The sequence below is a fragment of the Arachis stenosperma genome, chromosome 1, assembly GCF_014773155.1.
Source record: "Arachis stenosperma cultivar V10309 chromosome 1, arast.V10309.gnm1.PFL2, whole genome shotgun sequence".
NCBI lineage: Eukaryota > Viridiplantae > Streptophyta > Magnoliopsida > Fabales > Fabaceae > Arachis > Arachis stenosperma.
The window spans coordinates 13,971,125-13,992,001 of record NC_080377.1 but is presented as its reverse complement, the minus strand read 5'-3'; the positions used below and the strand labels follow the sequence as shown (position 1 = coordinate 13,992,001).

General features: G+C 41.7%; 2 protein-coding genes across 2 annotated transcripts; one reads left to right on the top strand and one right to left on the bottom strand.

Moving 5' to 3' along the window:
- Positions 1–773: 773 nt before the first annotated feature.
- LOC130962961 (pentatricopeptide repeat-containing protein At1g77360, mitochondrial-like) lies at positions 774–4,334 on the bottom strand. The gene has a single exon (XM_057889137.1). It carries the CDS (start codon positions 4,076–4,078, stop codon positions 2,603–2,605), a length of 1,476 nt encoding a protein of 491 aa, XP_057745120.1. The 5' UTR covers positions 4,079–4,334; the 3' UTR covers positions 774–2,602.
- Positions 4,335–13,084: 8,750 nt separating this feature from the next.
- Positions 13,085–13,795, top strand: LOC130975738 (uncharacterized). The gene has a single exon (XM_057900482.1). It carries the CDS (start codon positions 13,085–13,087, stop codon positions 13,793–13,795), a length of 711 nt encoding a protein of 236 aa, XP_057756465.1.
- The last annotated feature ends 7,082 nt before the right edge of the window (positions 13,796–20,877 follow it).

The window sequence follows — 20,877 nt, the reverse complement described above, 5'->3', positions numbered from 1 at the left end:
AGATAGATTAATCATTTCAATGTAAAATTCGTACATATATGAAAGAGGATTAATATACACTCTTTTCCAAATAATGAAAAAACAAGTTTATTTGTTAAGAATATATTCAAATTCTGTGAGACTATGATTCTCCTACTGTTTATATGATTAGAAACTTCAATTGCCGTATAGCAAATATTACCATGAACTGGGAATCTTGGTTTATATGTTAATTGTGAAAAGGTAAAATACCAAACTTGCATTGCTAGATGCAAAATCCTTCTTCTTACTCTGCCTTCATAGCAAATTCTGTTCTCAAGTATAAGTGGGTCCACACTTGCATGCGTAAAGCATATATTAACTAGTACATATTCCTACTTGGGCAGAATTACAATTTACAACCTTATACACACTTCTAGATTAGCAAATAACATTTTATCTTTACGACTTAGTAGTAAACACTCGCATAAAATATTTTAAAGAAATAGTAAATATACATTTCCCCCCCTTGCTTTAAAAACAAGCTTGATGCAAAAGAACGTTTTCCTATTTTCAAGTGACTGTATCCAGAGTTAAACATTCAAAATAAACATTGCAAATCTTATGCCTAGGATATGTAACGCGTATGAATCACACTCAGTTATATACTGATTCCCCCTCTTCTTTAAACCTGATTAAGCACTCTATCAAGTACAAATGTTTTATAAAAATATATATATACATGAATTTAGTTAGACCATTTTTACATAAAAAAGCAGCAATTGCTTTATCAGACGCATAAATGTTAAGGGTACAAAACTAACAGAATGATTCGCAAACTATGAGGAGCCTTAATAAGGTCTAGAAACGAATCAACTTTATCCATGAAATTTTTCACAAGTGCAGTGTAATAGAACAAACCAAGGTAACTACTAACCAATAACAGTTTGCTTGCAAGTTTGTACTACATATTCAATCATACATTACAATGATAGCTGCACGCATTAAGCGATGAATGTGTGAACTATAGAACAGAACCATAACATCGTACAAACACTGATAATTCCAGTGCATAATTTGATACTGAAAACCGAATAAACAGACCGCACTTAACATTAGTTTAGTGCACTAGTGCCTCACGCTTACATTTGGTAAAAGTAAAGCTTTTATAAGAATGATCACCGTTCCGAACATTCACAAATCACAAGAATAACTAAACAGGAAACCTTGAATAAAATGTGAGAATTCAAACATCAACCCTTGTGCCAACTGTTGACCATCTAATGCTGCTCATGCTTGTCAAATATTTGCAATGACAACTGCCTGGGCTTGGCATTTACAGCACAATCTTGTGGACGACTTTCAAAGGTAATTGAAGATCAGAAAAATGGAAGATAAAGACAAACTAACCAAAACAGAGACAAGGACTATTGTTAAGTCCTGTGGCTCCGGAGAAAGATTGCTCCTGTCAATCAATTCTTAATCTCTTCAAGAGCATGGCAAACTTGCAAAAATAAATTGATGATCTCTCCAAATTGAAGAACAATATCTAAGGTATCCACCTGGTATTGAACTTTTCCTTCTAAGTTTGCCAAACTTAAAAGAAAACAAGACCCTCAGAGTGGCATGCAGACCACTAAAGGAGCTTTTATCCTTCAACTATAAAAGTTGGATCCTCAATACCATGTTCCCCATTTGCATCACCAAGTGATAACAAAAATGACAGGACATGATACATGAGGCGTTTGCATTCAAGATCCACATATAAATAGTAAAAATTCCATATAACAAATAGTAACCAGATATGCTGCTACCCCTTTGTAAAACTTAATACTTCATGAGTATTAGATCACAGTACTTCTGCAATCTGAACTGTAATGGAAGGCAACCAAAATTGCCAAGCTTGGTAAGCTCACATATTAAAGCATTTTGAGCAAAAGAAGAGGGAGAAATTGCTGGAGAATGAAAATATAGAAACCCCACCATGGTTGTACGGGTGATACAAATAAAAAAAAGCCAGAGAACCAGAGTGTGAATAAGTGAAAGATAAAGCTGGGCAGAACTGTAAAAGCATTAGGTTTTCCCAGTGGATGGTGTTTAAGGAAGGTAGGCCTATTTGCAACCTTACTACCACAAGTGGAGAGATTATTTCCAGCATTTGAACTTGTGACTACCGCATCACAAGTCATCACCCCCTACCATTGAGGTGAAGACTTAACCTCCAGCTAAAATACTAACGTTATTTTCAAAGCAAATTATTCACTCATACAAAGCAATTCATATTATGGTAACTCCATAATATATGGAAACTCAAAATCCTCACGCACAAAGAAACTACAATTCAGGAGCCTCAATGAAGTTCATCTCAAGTAGCACTGTTGCCAACTTCAAAAATACCAACCTCATGAACATGTAGAAGACAGAAGAATCAAGAATAATGACCACCTGTAAACATTTAACATAAACATGTAATATGAATGGAAGAAAAGACTATAGACAGCAAAAATAACTCCCGATGCAAAAGAATTTCAAAGGGAAAGGCTTACTGCGAGGGAGTGAAAGGATAAAACTCATTTAACACTATCTCAGTCAGTGATGGCTATATACTGAAAAGTTCAACACAAAAAGAAAAGGTTTGTCTAAATTACAATTTGCCATGAGCTTTCCACCTCCTGGACAGACTGTCATATCTGTCCCTCGCAGTCCTACTATCTCTATAGAATGCATCCTTCAACTTTGCCATTGTGGACTCATATATCATGATCTTCCAATCCAGCATGTCTTCCGCTGACCTTTTCACCTCCGAGAGCCGGCCCAGCTGACAAAGACCAAGTAGCACCTCATTGGCAGCATCACTGAGCGGCTTAATATGATTCTCAACCATGTAAGTCCAAATCGATTGCGCTGCCTCAGGATCATCACGATCAAAGAACATTGCAATGGCCGAGGTACAGTTGGTACTGGTGGGCGGGTACTCGTTCTTCACCATCTCGTTGAAGAACCTCTCGGCCACATGAACCTTCTTGTTCCTCACCAAACACTCAAAAACAATGTTATAAGTGAGGGAGTCAGGGAAAACACCCTGAAACGCCATCTGATCGAGCAGGCGAAAGGCGTGATCTATCTGATTGTTATTGCAAAGCAAGCCAATGACAGCATTGTACATTACTAAGTTAGGCACTACCAAGGCACTCTCAAGCATGACATCCCACAAAATGACAGCATTAGCCGCATCGTTTTGCTTGATGATAATATCAAGAGCATTGGTAAAGAATTTCAAACCTGGGAAGCAGTCATGGTCCTTCATCACCTTCAAGAACTTGACAGCCTCATCAACCTGCAATGCACGAACCAATGTCATCAAGAAAGCATCGTAGGCAGCCATGTTCTTCCTATCCCAACCAATTCTAACCACCATCTCGCCGAACGTGCTCTTGGCCTTGGCGGCATTTCCTTCCTTCTCCCAGCCCTCCAGCAAAATGGCGAAAGTATCCCCGTCGGGCGGAATCTTGCCCTTGATCTTATGGAAGAACTCCAATGCGACGGTTGTCTGATTGTCCTCGCGGCAGATGGCGCTGAGGAGGGAATTGACGGCAACAACGTCGGGCTGAATGCCGTACCTGTCCATAACATCGAAGCTCATAAAGGCTTCATTGAACCTGCCAGCAGTGCAGTAGCTCTCGAAAACGGAGACAAAGGTGGGCAATGCCAGCTGCTTTTGCTGCTTCATGGACCTGATGGCGTCCCACATGTACTCAAACACCCCGTTCTTCCCCAACAGGTCCACCATCAAGTTCCAGGCATGGCCCGAGTGCTTTTGAAGCTGCCCGGCCCACCGGAAGAACTTCACGGCCGACGACGGCACGCTGTAGGACAGCCCGAGGACCTCGTGGACCTCATCGTGGGAAGGCCGGATCCCACAGTTAGTTAGGGCAGTTTCGATGTCGTTAGGAGGGGTTCGCGTCAGCAGCTCGCACAGTTTTCTCGCATTTGGGGACACGTGCACCGCGTCCCGGTGTGATGGAAATTGGTTCGGTCGTTGGGGTTTCGGAATCTTCGCTTCTTGTTGCTGTTTGTTGGAGGCAGTGCTTCTTCGGGGGTTTGACGCCAATGCCTCCATGATTGGGTTTGATTTTGGGTTTTGAGATAAACCCCAACTCGAGAGAGGATCACAGATTTCTTAGATTGAATTGGAGAAACCAATATCGAATGTTTGAATGTTGGAATTGAGATAATTTCGGGTCTCTGTAGACTGGCAGAGGCGGAAGCACAGAAGGCTGGCGACGACGATTGCGGCCAGTCCAAACTCGCCGGTAACTGGGAACACTGCAAAATAAGCACAACTTTTTTCCGATTCCGTTTCTTTTTCTTTTTCTTTTTTTATATCAAATATATAAAATACGAGAATTTTAAGACCTTTTGACCTGCCGGCATTTAAATTTTTTAAAAATTTAAAAATATATTTAAATTTTCGATCTTTTTAAAATTTAGACATATTGATCTTATGTTCATTTGGGTTTGATAGACTGCACTAATCTGTCTCATAGAATTTTTGAAAAAATTAAAAATTTAAATATATTTTCTTAATCTTTAAGAATATAAATATCTATGAGCCAAAAAGTCAAAGACGTATTTATTATTTTTTTAATTTCTTCTAAAAATTATTATATGGCGCTTTAGTTACTTTGTCCTAATTAATTTTCTATGTTCTAAAAAAGTAAAAGGTTAAATATATTTATTATTTTAATATTTTGTTTATATATTTTTTTTTTTAATTAATCACCATTTGAACCGTCATGATTAAAGAAGGCTCTACTAGAATTTTTAAACAGAAAAAAAGATTTGGTGCAACGTAATACTAAAAGAGTTAGAATTAGATCTAACGTTGACTTGAATCAAGTAAATAAAGACATAGAGATTGCTACTCCATGTGTTGAGAAGAATCAACCAACCAATACAAATATGTTCATCAGACAAATATATGTCCTGATAATTTGATGGAGAAGACGGTAAACCAGGAGGTCGACCGTGAAAAAAAAATAAAGTAGACTCTCGAGACCAAATCCCCAGTGAAAATGATAACCAAAATGGAAAGAACCAAGAAATTGAAAGTGATCCTTGAGGAAATCAAGCTCCTCCTAATTTTGGGCCTTGGATATTAGTCGAACGCCATATTAGGCAAAAAAATATCCTGAATAATTAAGGAAAGATCGAAGATATGATTGATCAAGATCTTCCTATAAATCACGAAAGAGATGATGAGGGAGATATGCCCATTAATGCTAACGGCTCGCGAAATATCTTGCACGAGGAAGAAACGGACACTCCGTCTAAGAATTCCATGCATGAGAATGTCATCGTGGCCTTGAATATTTCTAATGGGCCTGGTCCTTGAAAAGCCCATGTTGTGAACAATAAAAGGTAATCTACTAAAAAAAATATTACAGGTTGGAGCCGGTAAAAACTCACAAAGTAGTAAAAAGGGCCTTCATAACAAAACTGATGCCCACAGTACTGAGAAAGGGGTGAAACCCACCTCTAAACCTAATAGCAAGGTTCCACCTCCCTCTCTTGAAGGTTCCAAGATCCCTATTCCTGTGACTCCAAAGAAGAAATCTCCAAAAGCAAAAGACATGAAAGGGGTAGTGATAAATTATATGTGACATCTTCAAAAGGAACAATATAAAGCTTATGATGCTATGAAGCAAGCCTTTCTGGTTAGGAAAGTTTTGCAGTAAAGAATAATCATTTACTATTAATGCAAGTTCCTCTGGCTCTCAGCTGACTCTCGTGGGGACCTTAATGCCGGAAAATACCTTAGAAGACCTACAGATGTGATTATGCTTGATTCTAGTGACAAGAAAGAAAAAAGAGGGATAATTCCCTGGGTAAGAAACACGACAAGTCAGGGCCTCATGCCCAGGTTTGATTTAGTCATTGGTGACTTCTTTCCTTTTAGTTTGTTATCATGAATGTTATTGTTGGAATTGCCGGGGTGCCGATAGCAAAACTTTCCACTCTCTCATCAAAGACCTCAGAAAGGAGTATGATGCTAATTTCATGATTTTGCTAGAACCTCAAATTAGTGAGTGCATGGTTTACAGATCAAAAATAAAATTGGTTCTGATAGCTCCTTCATTGTCGAAGCCAATGGACATTCTGGTGGTGTCTGGTGCCTTTGGGACTCTGGTACATGGAATTGATGTCTAAGAGCAAAATTGCCAGTTGGTTCATCTCTAGGTTATTGGTGTTGATTTGATTCCTCGGCTCCTCTCTATGGTTTATGGAAGCCCCAAACGCATCAGTAGAAGGAATCTCTGGAACAAGCTGTGATCCCTGGATGGAAATATAAACCTTCCTTAGTGTTTATTAGGTAACTTTAATGGTATCCTCCATGCCTATGAGCGTCAAGGGGATTCTGTGAATGCTACGCATAATGCGTGCTCTGACTTCCAAAGATGCGTCTCTGAGTGCGAGCTGGTTGATCTGGATTTTGTTGGTTGGTCGTTCACTTAGAAAAGGGGGAATTTTGTCGAGAGATTGGATCGAGACTCGAGTAATTTAGATTAGCAATTAACTTTCCTGGAAGGGATCTTGAAGCATTTGCCGACCATACCCCCCATCTGCCTGCAACCTTATGCTACTTCTATACATAACAGGAATCAGCGAACTTTTCAATTTGTGGCGGCTTGGCTGTCACACCCGAATTTCAATAATTTGGTCATGAATTTCCGGGATGTCTCTTCCTCTTGGACTAGTGGTACTGTGAGTTTCAAGAATTCTCTTAGGTAGCGTTTGTTTTGAGGTACTGAGACAGAGACTGAGAGACTGAAACTCAGTATTGTATTTGTTAGTTCAGAGAAGGGTACTAAAATTTCTGTCTCTGTCTCTAAAATTTCAGTATTTCAGTACCTCCAAAACGTAGGGACACAGGAGACTGAAATTTTTAGAGATGAAGACTAAAACTTTAATAACATTTTATACCTAAAATACTTTCATTTCAATTAATTAATTTCAATTTTACCCTTTGTGAAAATTAAATTAGAGTTTCATTTTTGTTTCAATTCCTGTCTCCCATTTTACACCAAACAGAATACTGAGATTTATTTCAATCCCTGTCTCTTAGTCTCTGTCTCTCAGTCTCAGTCTTTCCGTCTCTGTCTCTCCACCAAACGCTACCTTAGAGACTAGAATACTAATGTGTTTGGGTACATTTTCAAGAACAAAAGAACTATATTAAGAAGACTTCAAGGCATTGCTTTCAAATTGGCTACTAGCAATAATTATTTCCTTGAGAATCTTCAAAAACAGCTCTGGAGTGAATATAAAGAGGTGTTGGCCCATAAAGAATTTTTATGGTACCAAAAATCTAGGTGCAAGTAAATCGCGGTTGGAGATTGTAACATGAAATACTTTCACGGATCAACTATAGTTAGAAGAAGATGGAATAAAGTATCTTCTCTGATCTTGTTGATGACCTTTAATATGGGAAGTCTTAAAGTGCCAGAGAGAGATGGCATTCAACCCATTTTTTATCAAAGCCAGTGGGATTATGTTGGAATGGATTTGTATTCTCTGGTGCAACATATTGTATTGGATTCAAGGAAGGTTTGATAGATTAATGAACCTTATCACTCTGATTGTAACAGCCCATACCACCCGCTAGCACGATATTGTCTGCTTTGGCACACAAGATCTCATGGTTTTGCTTTTGACGATAGAGATGATAGGCGAAACCCCCCACACTCACTCGTTAAAACACGTCATGATAGGGAGAGGTATCCACACCCTTATAAGGCATGCTTCTTTTCCCTCTCCAACTGATGTGGGACCTTACAATCCACCCCCCTAAGGGAGCCCAGCGCCCTCGCTGACACATCGATCCGGACTCCGCCTCTGATATCATCTGTAACAGTCCAGACCACCCACTAGCACGATATTGTCCGCTTTAGCACATAAGGCCTCACGATTTTGCCTTTGACGTTAGGGATGATAACCGAAACCCCCCACACTCACTCGTCGAAATGCGTCATGCTAGGGAGAGGTATCCACACACTTATAAGGCATGCTTCGTTTTCCTCCCCAACCGATGTGGAACCTTACACTGATCTCTAAAATTGACCCTGTTACTAGGGTCAGACAAATGCGTCCTATTAGTCGTTGTAATATTTTTTATAAAGTGGTTACCAGGATTCATGCTAATCAATTGCGCAGGCTTATGAATAAGATTGTCCAGCCTACCGAATGCAGTTTTGTCTTCGGCAGACATAGTTCTAATAATATCATTATTGCTCAAGAGATGATTTATTTCATGGGAAATAAAAAAGCTCAAAAGATTGGATGGCTATTAAGATTAACCTTCAAAAAGCCTATAATAGGCTTAAGAAAAGTTTTGTGGAAGACACCCTTAAAGACATCGGGTTCCTTTCCTATACCATTAATCTCATTCTTCACTGCATTTCTAATGTTAGAATGAGAGTCTTATAAAATAGTGAGGATCTTAATGAATTCACTCCTGCGAGAGGTATTAGACAAGGAGACCCTATTTCTCCTTATATTTTTGTCCTTTGTATTGAAAGGCTCTCTCAACTCATCAATGCAGCTGTCGGTCACGGATTTTAGAAGCCCATCCATATAAAAGGAGATGGGTCGAAGTTATCTCATATGTGCTTTGCGGATGACCACATTCTTTTTTCAGAAGCTAACCTTGATCAAGCAAAGGTCATTAATAAATGTCTTGCTACGTTTTGTGCTGATAGGAGATAGACACTGAAGGTTAAGCACTTGCTCAAATTCATATTCACTGTCATTTGCTACTCCCTCTGCCATGACAATCTCTTCCTTTCCGACTCCAGCTCTACCCTCCTCCTCCCTCCTACCATCCTCTACTACAAATTTTTCTGTCATTGGAGTTAGCCATGGCCTTGTTTGCATCATAGTCGGCCACTACTATCACTCCCTCGTCATCTGCAACCCTTTTTTTCTACCGCTATGTTAGCTTCTTGCGACCCTGCCACTATTGCTTTCTCTACACTGCCATTATTGCTGTCTCTTTTGATCCTCTCAATCAATATTACAAGGTTGTCAGAGTCTTTTGTTGCATGGTTGATGATAAAAAAAATTATCAAATCAAAACAAAATTTTTAAGATTTAGTTCTTTGATTGAATTAGTCTTTCATAATTTTATAACATTATTGTGTTGCTTGTAGTATTTGTACTGGGGATAGAAAAGGGACAAGAAAAATTAGGGTTTAAAAAAGGTAAAGATTTTAAGTAGTTTTTTAGGGTTTGGATAATTTCGTCATATGGAGCATATCTTTTATGGGTACAATTTTAATTTCATTTTTTTAGTAAATTTATCAGTGTTTAAAACTTTCTGTCAATTTCTATAATTTTATTAAATTTGTAATTAAATTTTTATATTTATAGTTTCTAATTGACTTCTTACATCATTTTAAATTTTATAATTAAATTTTATTGTAAAAAAAATAGAATAAATTAAATATAATATTCTAAAAACAAAAAGATGTACAGATTTAAAATTTTAACTTTTAAATATGGGTATTTTAAATTTGAAAAAGAATAGTCTCTATTAATTTTAATATTTTTAGTATGATAAAAATTTTATTATAAATTTTATAAAATTATAAAGATTGTTGGAGGGACGGATCTACTTGTATTGGTGTGGGATCAAGCGTCCCACTATAATTTAAATTTTTTTTTAGTCGGACATGATAATAATATTTATTTGTCCTCATTAAATTATTTACTTTGACTCCACAACAATATGTTACTTGACTTTTAGAATTTGATATTCAATTTGAAAACTTTGTATTAGATGTGTGTTATAATGATCTATTTTCAAATTTAAATGAGATTAGTGTTCTTCCTTAAAAATTGATTCGAAAAAATATTATTTATTGATGTTTCTTCTTTTAAAATTAGTTTTAGTTTTTTCTATAATAACTGCAGTAATTGAAAAAAACTTTTTAAACTATAAATATCATCAATAGCTAATAATTGTATGGGATGTAAATTTTTAAATGATCATTTAGTGACATATATATATATATATATATATATATATATATATATATATATATATATATATATAAAAGAAAGAGATATTTCGATTATATTGTTAAGAAAAGAATTATTCAATTTTTTAAATATAAAACTTAAAAAAATAAAATTCTAAATTATACATTATTATTTAAATTAATATTTTAGTATTTTAATTTGATAACTAGACATTTTAAAGATTAATCATATTTAACAATAATTATTATTATTATTATTATTATTATTATTATTATTATTATTATTATTATATATAAAATATAACCATTCGTATAAGTACAAAATATATATTAAAAAAAATAAATAATATATATAATTATATATAAATACATAATAAATATTTTATAATTAATTTTTTATGTATATGTTACGGCCCAGCCCAGCTGAGTAGAGTTACCGCTCGACCCGCAACTAATCGGCCTACATGGTCGGGTCAGCGCTTACGAATCGCTCGGTCCCCGGCTCGAACACATGTTCTTGCTGCCAGCTGCTTGACAACTATGGGAAGCGAAGCTTCCTGGAAGGAGGCCTTCCCTTGTGGGGCCCGCCCCATTGACAAGGTATATAAGGGGAGGGTCCTACCCCTCCCCTAAGGTACGTCATCACAACTTTTCTCCCTTACCACCTGTACACCACACTGACTTGGGCGTCGAAGTGTCTTTACAGGTGACACCCCCTCTCCACACCAAGAACTCGGAAAGTCGGTTGCTCCAGCTCCATCTCCGCAATACTGAACCAGGCAGAAACCCCACCTTACCATCTGATGATCGAGGGAATCACGTTGGAAGAGAATTTCTCAATGAAGTTGCATTACAAGTATAGCTCTACCAATAACAATCCTTTAGGATCAAATTTAGAAAGGATTTGGTTGTCACAAGTTCAATCCCAATAAAGTAACCGAAGTATTCAAACCTCGGGTCGTCTCACAAGGAATGGGCAAACATGTGCCTCAACATTGGTTAGAAATCCGGGGTTGTAAGTCATGGGCAAGAAAGTAAACTAGGAATCTTAGCAAACAAGTAATCTAAATTGCAAGGAATTAATTCAAATAACTGAGTAAGATGTGAGCAATTTCAAACTAAGAAGACAACATTCAATTTAATTCTACTCTCAACTAAACAAGAACTATAACTAAAGCAAGACAATTAAGAATTTGGGTTTTCAAATATGAATAATAAAAGCAACTATTGGCTAGGCATGGGAATTGGGGTCACTATCCTTGTCTAATAACCATATCTTGACAATTATGAGGAACCAAACCCATGAAGTCTACTTCTATACTTGAAGTATGTTAAATGGTTTGGTCAACATCTACCCATAAGGTCTGACCTCACTACTAATTAACCTAGTAGTAGGCTAGTGTCAATGGCTATCAAATTGACCACTAAGGGTTCCCAAATCATCAAATTCATTAGACCCAACGACTCAAGTTTACCCAATTCCCTTGGCCTAAGCCAAGAGTAGAAAGAACTACTCCATAATTAAGGTAAATAATTCATCAAACACATGGTAAGCATTAACAAAAGACATGTTCAATTTGCAATTGGATTGAAATTAACAAATACCCACTAATAAATATCAATTTACAATCACTCAAACAACACAATTAAGCATAGAAATCATCAATGTAACATCAACAAGTCAAGATTCACAACATTCATGTAATGGGTATAAAGTGACAATTGACAAAAATCTATAAACTAACACAAGATCTAAGCAAAAGTATACTGAGGAATTCAAATTAAACAATCAAAACTAGTAATTAACAAAATCCAATTCGGATTCAACAAGGGAAGATCAAATTAAAGCTAGATCTAGAGAAGAACAAGGGTTTCTCTCTCTAGAAGAACAAAGAACCAAAAAACTAGAAAATGTGTCTTAGTGTCAAAATGATTGATCCCCCCTTCTCCCTAGCATCCTTGGGTCTTTTCCATGCAGAAACAGCTGAAATTGGGCCTAATGAGCCTCAGAAATTGCCAGGCACGATTTCTTTTAATGAGGTCACGTACAGCTTCCCGCGCGTGCGTGCCATGCGTGCGTGCGTGCCGATTGCCTTTGTGATCCATGCGTGTGCGTCAAGTGCGCGTGCGCGTTGGTTAGAATTCTTTGGCCTACGCGGATGCGTCCATCCTTGGGCGCCGCTTCCAACTATCCACATCCACGCGTGCGCGTGATGTGTGCGTGCGCATCGGTGCTGCAGTTCCCAAAATCCAAATCTTCATGTTCCTTCCTCTTATGCATGCTTTCTTTCTCTCTTCTAGGCCATTCTCACCCTATTAATTTTGAAATCACTCAACAAATACGTCACGGCATCGAATGGCAATAAAGAGGATTAAAATATAGTAATTCTAAGGCAAAATAAGCATGTTTTCTATCATGGAGCAATATTAGGAAGTGAACACAAAACCATGTATTTCTTGTGAATAAGTGCGAGAAATATTGACAAAACCCCCAAATTAAGCACAAGATAAACCACAAAATTGGGGTTTATCACCATCCGAGGGATCTCCCCGAATTGTCCGGTCCTCGAGCTTCCAAACATTGGTACTGTCTGTGGGAATGCCTAAATGGACTGCATACTAGGTCCAGTAGAGCCTGGCGGTGGTGTCGAGCCCAGGGGGCAGCCTTCGTGGCTTCCTCCCGAGAGAGCATAAGGTCCCCTCTGTGACGACCCGAGCCGTCTTCACGATCCCAAGAGAGACGCCCCTTTGGGGGAACAGGTAGCGATAGCACCAGAATAATGTAGGAATTGCGTCATAGGGTGCAGAACCTGGAACGCCAGCTGGCAGATCAGGAACATCGTCAACGAACTCTCGAACCAAACTATTCCCGGTCTCTTGAGCGACGTGGAAGAACTCCTTAGAGAAGTTGCTCCCGGCGCACGCCCAGCCCGCGATTTGAATCTGAAAGTACCTGGGAGGATCGGGATCGTCCAAGAAGATGGCGTGACCCCGTGATATACACCCGGCCTCAAGGGAGACGCGCCACTGAGCGAGATCGGGAAGACGACGGAGAAAGGCCGAAGGGAACGCGATGACCCGTGATAATGGGCGCAACCCCGTTCCATCATTCCGTCCTCGAGGTCCGACTACCAAAGCACTTTGATAAGCCAACGGACATGAGGTACGATGGAACTCAAGACCCCCAAGAGCATCTAACGGTCTTTGAGGCCAGAATGAACTTGGAGGGGGTAGGCGACGAGGTGAGGTGTCGCGCCTTCCCGGTCACTCTAGCAAGATCTGCGATACGGTGGTTTAACAGCCTCCCGCAGGGTTCTGTTGCCAAATTTTCAGATATTAGCCGCGCTTTCTTAGCCCAATTTACCACCCGCATTGCAAAGGTGAAACACCCGATCAACCTACTTGGGGTGACACAGAGGTCTGGAGAGCCGACCAGAAAATACCTAGACAGGTTGAACGACGAATGTTTGGAGATTGACGACCTAACCGATTCGGTGGCCAGTCTGTGCTTAACGAATGGACTTCTGAATGAGGATTTTAAAAAGCATCTCACCACGAAGCCGGTGTGGACGATGCAAGAAATCCAAAGCGTGGCTAGGGAATATATCAACGATGAAAAAGTCAGTCAAGTGGTGGCTGCCAACAAGCGGCAGCCTGCCTACAATCAACCTCGGCAGCACGGTGGCGAGGAAATGCTAAAAGATCACGCCAGAGACGGCGGGCCAACCAAAATATTCAAGTTGTTTCCCTGTGTTGGGAAATTCACCAACTACACCCCCTCGCCGTCCCCATCGTAGAAGTTTATCAACAGATAGCTGAGAAGGAAATTCTGTCGAAGCCCTGACCTCTAAAGGACAGAACCAGGAGGAACAAGAACCTCTATTGTGATTATCACAAGGGCTATGGACATAAAACACAGGATTGTTTTGACCTAACGGACGCGCTAGAGCAAGTGATCAGGGATGGAAAGCTAGCCGAATTCTCCCACCTCATCAGGGAGCCGAGGAGACGGGATCACGACCGCGAAGGGGAAGACAAGAGCCGCGCAGTAAAGCGACGTCAAGATCCAGAGGATAACGCACGGCCTTACCATAGTAAACATGGTAATAGGGAGAGACGTGGCTTCAAGGTCGAGATTGGCACACAAGAAGGACGCCAAAGTCTTGGTAATATCCTCATCCCCCGCGCGAGGCTCCTAGAGGGTTCTGTCCATATCATTCGGTCCAGAGGACCAGTGGTTCGATGAGGTCGCGGAGAACCCTCCCATGATCACCACGGCCAGAGTGGGAACCGGCCTGATTAAGCGGATCCTCGTAGACACTGGCGCCGACTCAAATATCATGTTCCGCAATGTGTTCGATGCTTTGGGTCTCCAGGATGCTGATTTAAGGACTCACCAGCACGGTGTAGTAGGGTTGGGTAACCACTTTATCAAGCTCGACGGGATAATCTCCCTACCGGTCTCCGTAGGACTAGGACAGGGGTGAAGGTCGGTAATGGTGGAGTTCGTGGTTCTGCGAGACTCCACGGCCTACAACGTCATCCTGGGAAGAAAGACTATCAACGATCTCGGGGCAGTGATCAGTACAAAGATGTTGATAATGAAGTTCATTGCTGATGACGGATCCATGGGATCCATAAAGGGAGACTTGGAAACGGCAGTCGCCTACGACAATGCCAGTCTCTCCTTAAGGAAGAATTCCAAGGAGGCATCGGGAATGTTCCTCGCCGACCTGGATGCAAGGGTCAACGACAACCCTAGACCCGAGCCAGAAAGGAACTTGGAAAGGTTCAGGGTTGGCAACTCAGAGGAGAAGTTCACTTTCGTGAACAGAAACCTCCCACACGACCTGAAGGAACCTCTAATGAAAATGATCAGAGCTAACGGCGACCTATTTGCCTGGATGCCGGCCGACATACCAGGGATAGACCCTCAGCTCATGTCACATCATTTGGCCATTAAGGCAGAAGCCAAGCCAATAGCTCAGAGGAGAAGGAAAATGTCACAAGAAAGGGTAGAGGAAGTGGCCAGGCAGATGGCCAGCCTTCTTGAAACGGGATTTATCTGAGAACTCGATTACTTGACTTGGCTGTCGAACATAGTTCTGGTCAGAAAGCACAATGGGAAACGGAGGATGTGCGTGGATTATTCCGATCTTAACAAAGCATGTCCTAAGGACTCCTACCCCCTCCCCAACATAGATGCGCTCGTTGATGCGGTGGCGGGATATCGGTATCTAAGTTTCATGGACGCTTATTCTGGCTACAATCAGATACCGATGCACCGGCCAGACGAGGAAAAAACGGCGTTCATAATGCCAGGGGGAATATACTGCTACAAAGTAATGCCGTTCGGGCTGAAGAATGCTGGGGCCACATACCAAAGGTTGATGAACAAGATATTCGGCAACCTTATAGGAAAAACAGTGGAAGTATACATAGATGATATTCTAGTAAAGACCACCCGACCTGAGGAGCTCATAAGCGATCTAGAGAATGTGTTCGCTTCCCTTCGGCAACATGGCATAAGGCTCAATCCACTTAAGTGTGCCTTTGCCATGGAAGCAGGAAAATTCCTGGGGTTTATGATAACCCAAATAGGGGTGGAGGCCAACCCGGAAAAGTGTGAAGCAATACTCCAAATGAAGAGTCCAGGATGCATTAAAGACGTTCAGAGGTTGGCAGGAAGGCTCACTGCGCTGTCTCGTTTTCTCAGGGCGTCGACTGCTAAAGCCCTACCATTTTTTAACTTGATGAGGAAGGGGATAGCGTTTGAATGGACGCCGGCATGTGAAGAGGCGTCTAAGCATTTTAAGGAAGTACTCGTAACACCACCCGTCCTCAGGAAGCCCAAGGACGGGGAACCACTATACCTGTACTTGGCCATAACGGATGAAGCGACAGCGGCAGTCCTGGTATGAGAAGAAGGAAAGACCCAACAACCAATCTAGTTTGTGAGCAAAGCACTAAAAGAAGCGAAACTAAGGTACAGCAAGTTAGAGAAGCTAGCACTCGCGCTCCTGACCTCTTCCCGCAGATTACGACAGTACTTCCAAGGTCATCAAGTAGTCGTGAGGACAGACCAGGAAATCTGCCAGGTGCTCTAGAAACCCGACATAGCGGGAAGAATAACGACCTGGGCTATCGAGCTATCTCAATATGACTTGAAGTATGAACCCAGGCACGCGATCAAAGCGCAGGCCATGGACAACTTATTGGTAGAAGTAACGGGAGACCCAACCGAGACACCGAGCAAACGATGGAAGCTCCATGTAGATGGAGCCTCCAACCAGACGTTCGGCAGAGCTGGGATAATCTTGGAAAGCCCGACTGGAGTCGTTTATGAATAATCGATCAAGTTCGAATTTCTGATGTCAAACAATCAAGTGGAGTACGATGCCCTTCTGGGTAACTTAATCCTGGCTAAGGAAGTTGGAGCCACATGACTAGAAGTGTGCAGTGACTCGCAGGTCGTTACTTCTCAAATCAATGGGACCGACCAAGCCAGAAACTCACTGTTACAAAAGTATCTGGAGAAGGTCAAAGAGTTAAGCAAACAATTCGAGGAGGTCACGATCCAACACGTTTTGAGAGAAAGGAACACACGGGCAGACCTCCTGTCCAAGCTAGCAAGCACAAAACCAGGGATGGGCAACCGGACTCTCATTCAAAGTTTGGTAAAGGAACCAGCGGTGGTCTTGCAGCTGACCCAATCAGAACCTTCTTGGATAGACCCGATCATTGATTTTCTGGAGAAGGCAAGGCTCCCCAGCGACGAGAAGGTGGCCAAAACGATAAGGCGGAAAGCGGCCAAGTATGCAATCATACAGGGCTAGTTGTTTAAAAAAGGACTTTGCCGACCACTGCTAAAATGCCTGCGCCCCGACCAAACGGAGTACGTCCTTCGGGAAGTCCACGAAGGATGCTGTGGTCACCACATCAGAGGGAAGGCCCTAACTAGGAAGCTCATCAGAGCTGGATACTACTGGCCTTCCATGATTACGGACTCTAAAGAGTTCGTGAGAAGGTGGAAAAGATGCTAGGGAAACTCCAACTTCCACAAAGCGCCAGCAACTGAACTCAGCCTCCTCACGCCTTCCCGACCTTTCGCACAATGGGGAATTGACCTAGTAGGACCCTTCCCGGTTGGACCAGGGCAAGTCAAGTACCTAATAGTGGCAGAGCCGTTGGCCAGCATATCCTCATCCAATTGTCGAAAGTTCATGTGGAGTCACGTAATAGCAAGATTTGGAATCTCAGAAGTCGTGATCTCAGATAACGGGACTCAGTTCGCTGATAAAAAATTCGGAGAATTCCTAGCCGGATTGGGCATAAAGCAAAAGTTCTCGTCAGTTGAGCATCCCCAAACCAACGGACAAGTAGAGGCCGCGAACAAGGTCATCTTGCAAGGCCTAAAGAAGCGACTTGACCAAAAGAAAGGAGCATGGGCAGATGAGCTAGCCTCGGTTCTCTGATCCTACCGCTCAACCCAACAGTTGGCCACCGAGAAAACACCTTTCCGACTCACCTATGGGGTGGATGCTATGATACCCGTAGAAATCGGTGAGCCGAGCCCGCGACTACTATTTGAGGGAATTGAAGAGGTCATGGAAAAGGATTTGGTGGATGAGGCCAGGGAGATGGCCCATTTATCAGAAACAGCACTAAAGCAAAGAATGGCATTACATTACAATGCCAAGGTGCTCAAGAGAGAGTTCGAGCGGGACGACATGGTCCTAAGGTGCAATGATATTGGGGTCCTGATCCCCAGGGAAGGAAAGCTGACGGCTAACTAGGAAGGCCCTTACAGGGTGAAAGAGGTGACTGGTAAGGGCGCCTACAAGTTAGAACGGTTAGACGGCAAGGAAATCCCGAGAACGTGGAACGCGAATAATCTGAGAAGATTCTACTCGTAGAATAGACTCGCCAATTTAGTAAGAGCACTTTATGACAATTCACTTGCCAATTTTTACTTGTCATATTTGCTATCATGTTACATTCAAATCAGTTACCAATGCTACTCGCCACCCCTTTATTATTATTTGCTTTTCACACAGCTTGTTATTAAGGCACCATAACGAATAAACGGTCTCGGGGCTGATCACCCCGGGGATCACAAAAGCAACAAATGCCCTAACGTGCGGCTGTTAAAACGGTAAAGGCCATAACCTGGCTTCGCGAGTTACCAACTAAACGACGAAACATTCATGAACAAATAAGTTAATGCCAGCAAACGGTAAACAAAATAACGAAAAGTAAACGCCGACAAGACGGAAAATAAACACTGTCACCAAACCAACGGCGAACAAATTCAAACAGTTTGACAAGATTATAAGGAAGGAATACAAGTCACAAAAGTACATGAGTTTCAAATACACATAAGTCACTTCTTCGGTATATCAACAATTTTGCCATCTCTAATGGTCTTGAAAACGCCAACGGTGGAGGTGTCAAACTCGGGGGCAAGGAGCTTTACTTATGCCTTTAGAGCCTCCTCGGTCATCAAGATAACATTTCTTCCCTGCTTAACGGTGTCCTTATACTTCTTCTTGAACTCAGCAGCTTCATTCTGAGCAGTCTTCGCTGAAGAGAGAGCCTCATCACGCTCCTTCTCTAATGTGACCACCCGACCCTGAGCAACATTAAGCTGACCTTCCAAAGTAAGCTCCCGCTCAGTGAGATGTGCCACGGAAGCATCAACAGTCTTCACCTTCTCCTCAGCAGCCTCGGCTTCCTTCTTAGCGGCCTTAGCCTTTTCCTCGGCCGTCTTGGCCCTCTCCTTGGCAGCAGCCAATTGCTCCCAAAGCAGTTTCACTTCATCCTTATACTTGGAGTTGGCCTTGACTGAAGACTCAAGCTTCGTTTCCAGAGTCTGTGCCCCCGCCAAAGCGGATTCCGCCTTCCTCGCAACCGCGGCACCTCGAAGCAAGCAGCGATACATCCACCTCGCCTGCGAGGCAAGGTCCCCACCATAGAAGAAGTCCTCCGTGCCGGGAAGTAGCTGGGAATCGATAAAGTTCCCGGCATCAAAGTTCTTATCCATAACGGTGAGAACCCCCTCCGGGCTGGAAGACGGTCTCTTTTTCCTTGGTTCCTCAATTATTTCAAATTCAAGACTGGCAAGAGATTTCTTTTTCTTTGGATTATCGCCTTCCTTCCCAGCCCCGTCAGGTCGTGAGCCTGAGCCATCCCCCGCCTCTAGCCGAGGACCCAAAGAGACATTGGCCTCGGGCCCCTCCTCCTGGGCTGACTGGGATTGGACCTCCAGCTCAACGACGTTGTTGGCAGCGGTCTCTTAAGTAGGGGTAATGGAATCATCATCACTACCAGCCAAAAAGGTGTTATACAAACCCTCAAGTCCGGTCACCTCAGCAGACATTGACACTGCAGCGAAACACAGAAAACAACTAAGCATCAAATCGGACAGATAAACCAAAACAACATGCTGGTGCCCGAAATTGTGATCATCAACAATGGCTCCAAAGACTTGGTGCTCTCAAACATGAATCACACTTAGTCATAACTCCGCACAACTAACCAGCAAGTGTACTGGGTCGTCCAAGTAATACTTTACGTGAGTAAGGGTCGATCCCACAGAGATTGTTGGTATGAAGCAAGCTATGGTCATCTTATAAATCCCAGTCAGGCGGATTCAACTATATTAAGAGATTATTGGATTTTCAAATAATAATAATAAATTTAAACAGAAAATAAAGATAGAGTTACTCATGTAATTCAATGATGGGAATTTCAGATAAGTGTATGGAGGTGCTGTGTTCCTTTCGAATCTCTGCTTTTCTACTTCTTTTATCCAATCTTTGTCACTCCTTTCTATGGCAAGCTGTATGTAGGGCATCACCATTTTCAATGGCTACATCCCATCCTCTCAGTGAAAATGGTCCAAATGCTCTGTCACAGCACGGCTAATCATCTGCCGGTTCTCGATCATGTTGGAATAGAATCCCTTGATTCTTTTGCATTTGTCATCACGCCCAGCAATCGCGAGTTTGAAGCTCGTCACAGTCATTCAATCCCGGAATCCTACTCGGAATACCACAGATAATGTTAGACTTTTCGGATTCCCATAAATGCCGCCATCAATTCTAGCTTATACCACGAAGATTCTGATTAAGGAATCCAAGAGATATGCGCCCGGTCTAAGGTAGAACAGAAGTGGTTGTCAGTCATGCGTTCATAGGTGAGAATGGTGATGAGTGTCATGGATCATCACATTCATCATGTTGAAGTGCAACGAATATCTTAGAATAGGAATAAGTCGAATTGAATAGAAAATAGTAGTAATTGCATTGAAACTTGATGTACAGCAGAGCTCCACACCCTTAATCTATGGTATGCAAAAACTCCACCGTTGAAAATACACAAGTGATGAAGGTTCAGGCATAGCCGAGAGGCTAGCCCCCAAAACGTGATCACAAGATCAAAAATACAATCCAGGATGAAAATATAATAGTAAAAAGTCCTATTTATACTAGACTAGCTACTAGGGTTTACAGAAGTAAGTAATTGATGCAGAAATCCACTTCTAGGGCCCACATGGTGTGTGCTTGGGCTGAGCTTGATCTATCCACGAGCTGAGGCTTCTCTTGGAGTTGAACGCCAAGTTGTAACGTGATTTGGGCGTTCAACTCTGGTTCGTGACGTGTTTCTGGCGTTTGACTCCAGAATACAGCATGGAACTGGCGTTGAGCGCCAGTTTACGTCATCTAATTACGAATAAAGTATTAATTATTATATATTTCTGGAAAGCTATGGATGTCTACTTTCCAACGCCGTTGAGAGCGCACCATTTGGAGTTCTGTAGCTCCAGAAAATTCATTTTGAGTGCAGGGAGGTCAGATTCCAACAGCATCAGCAGTGC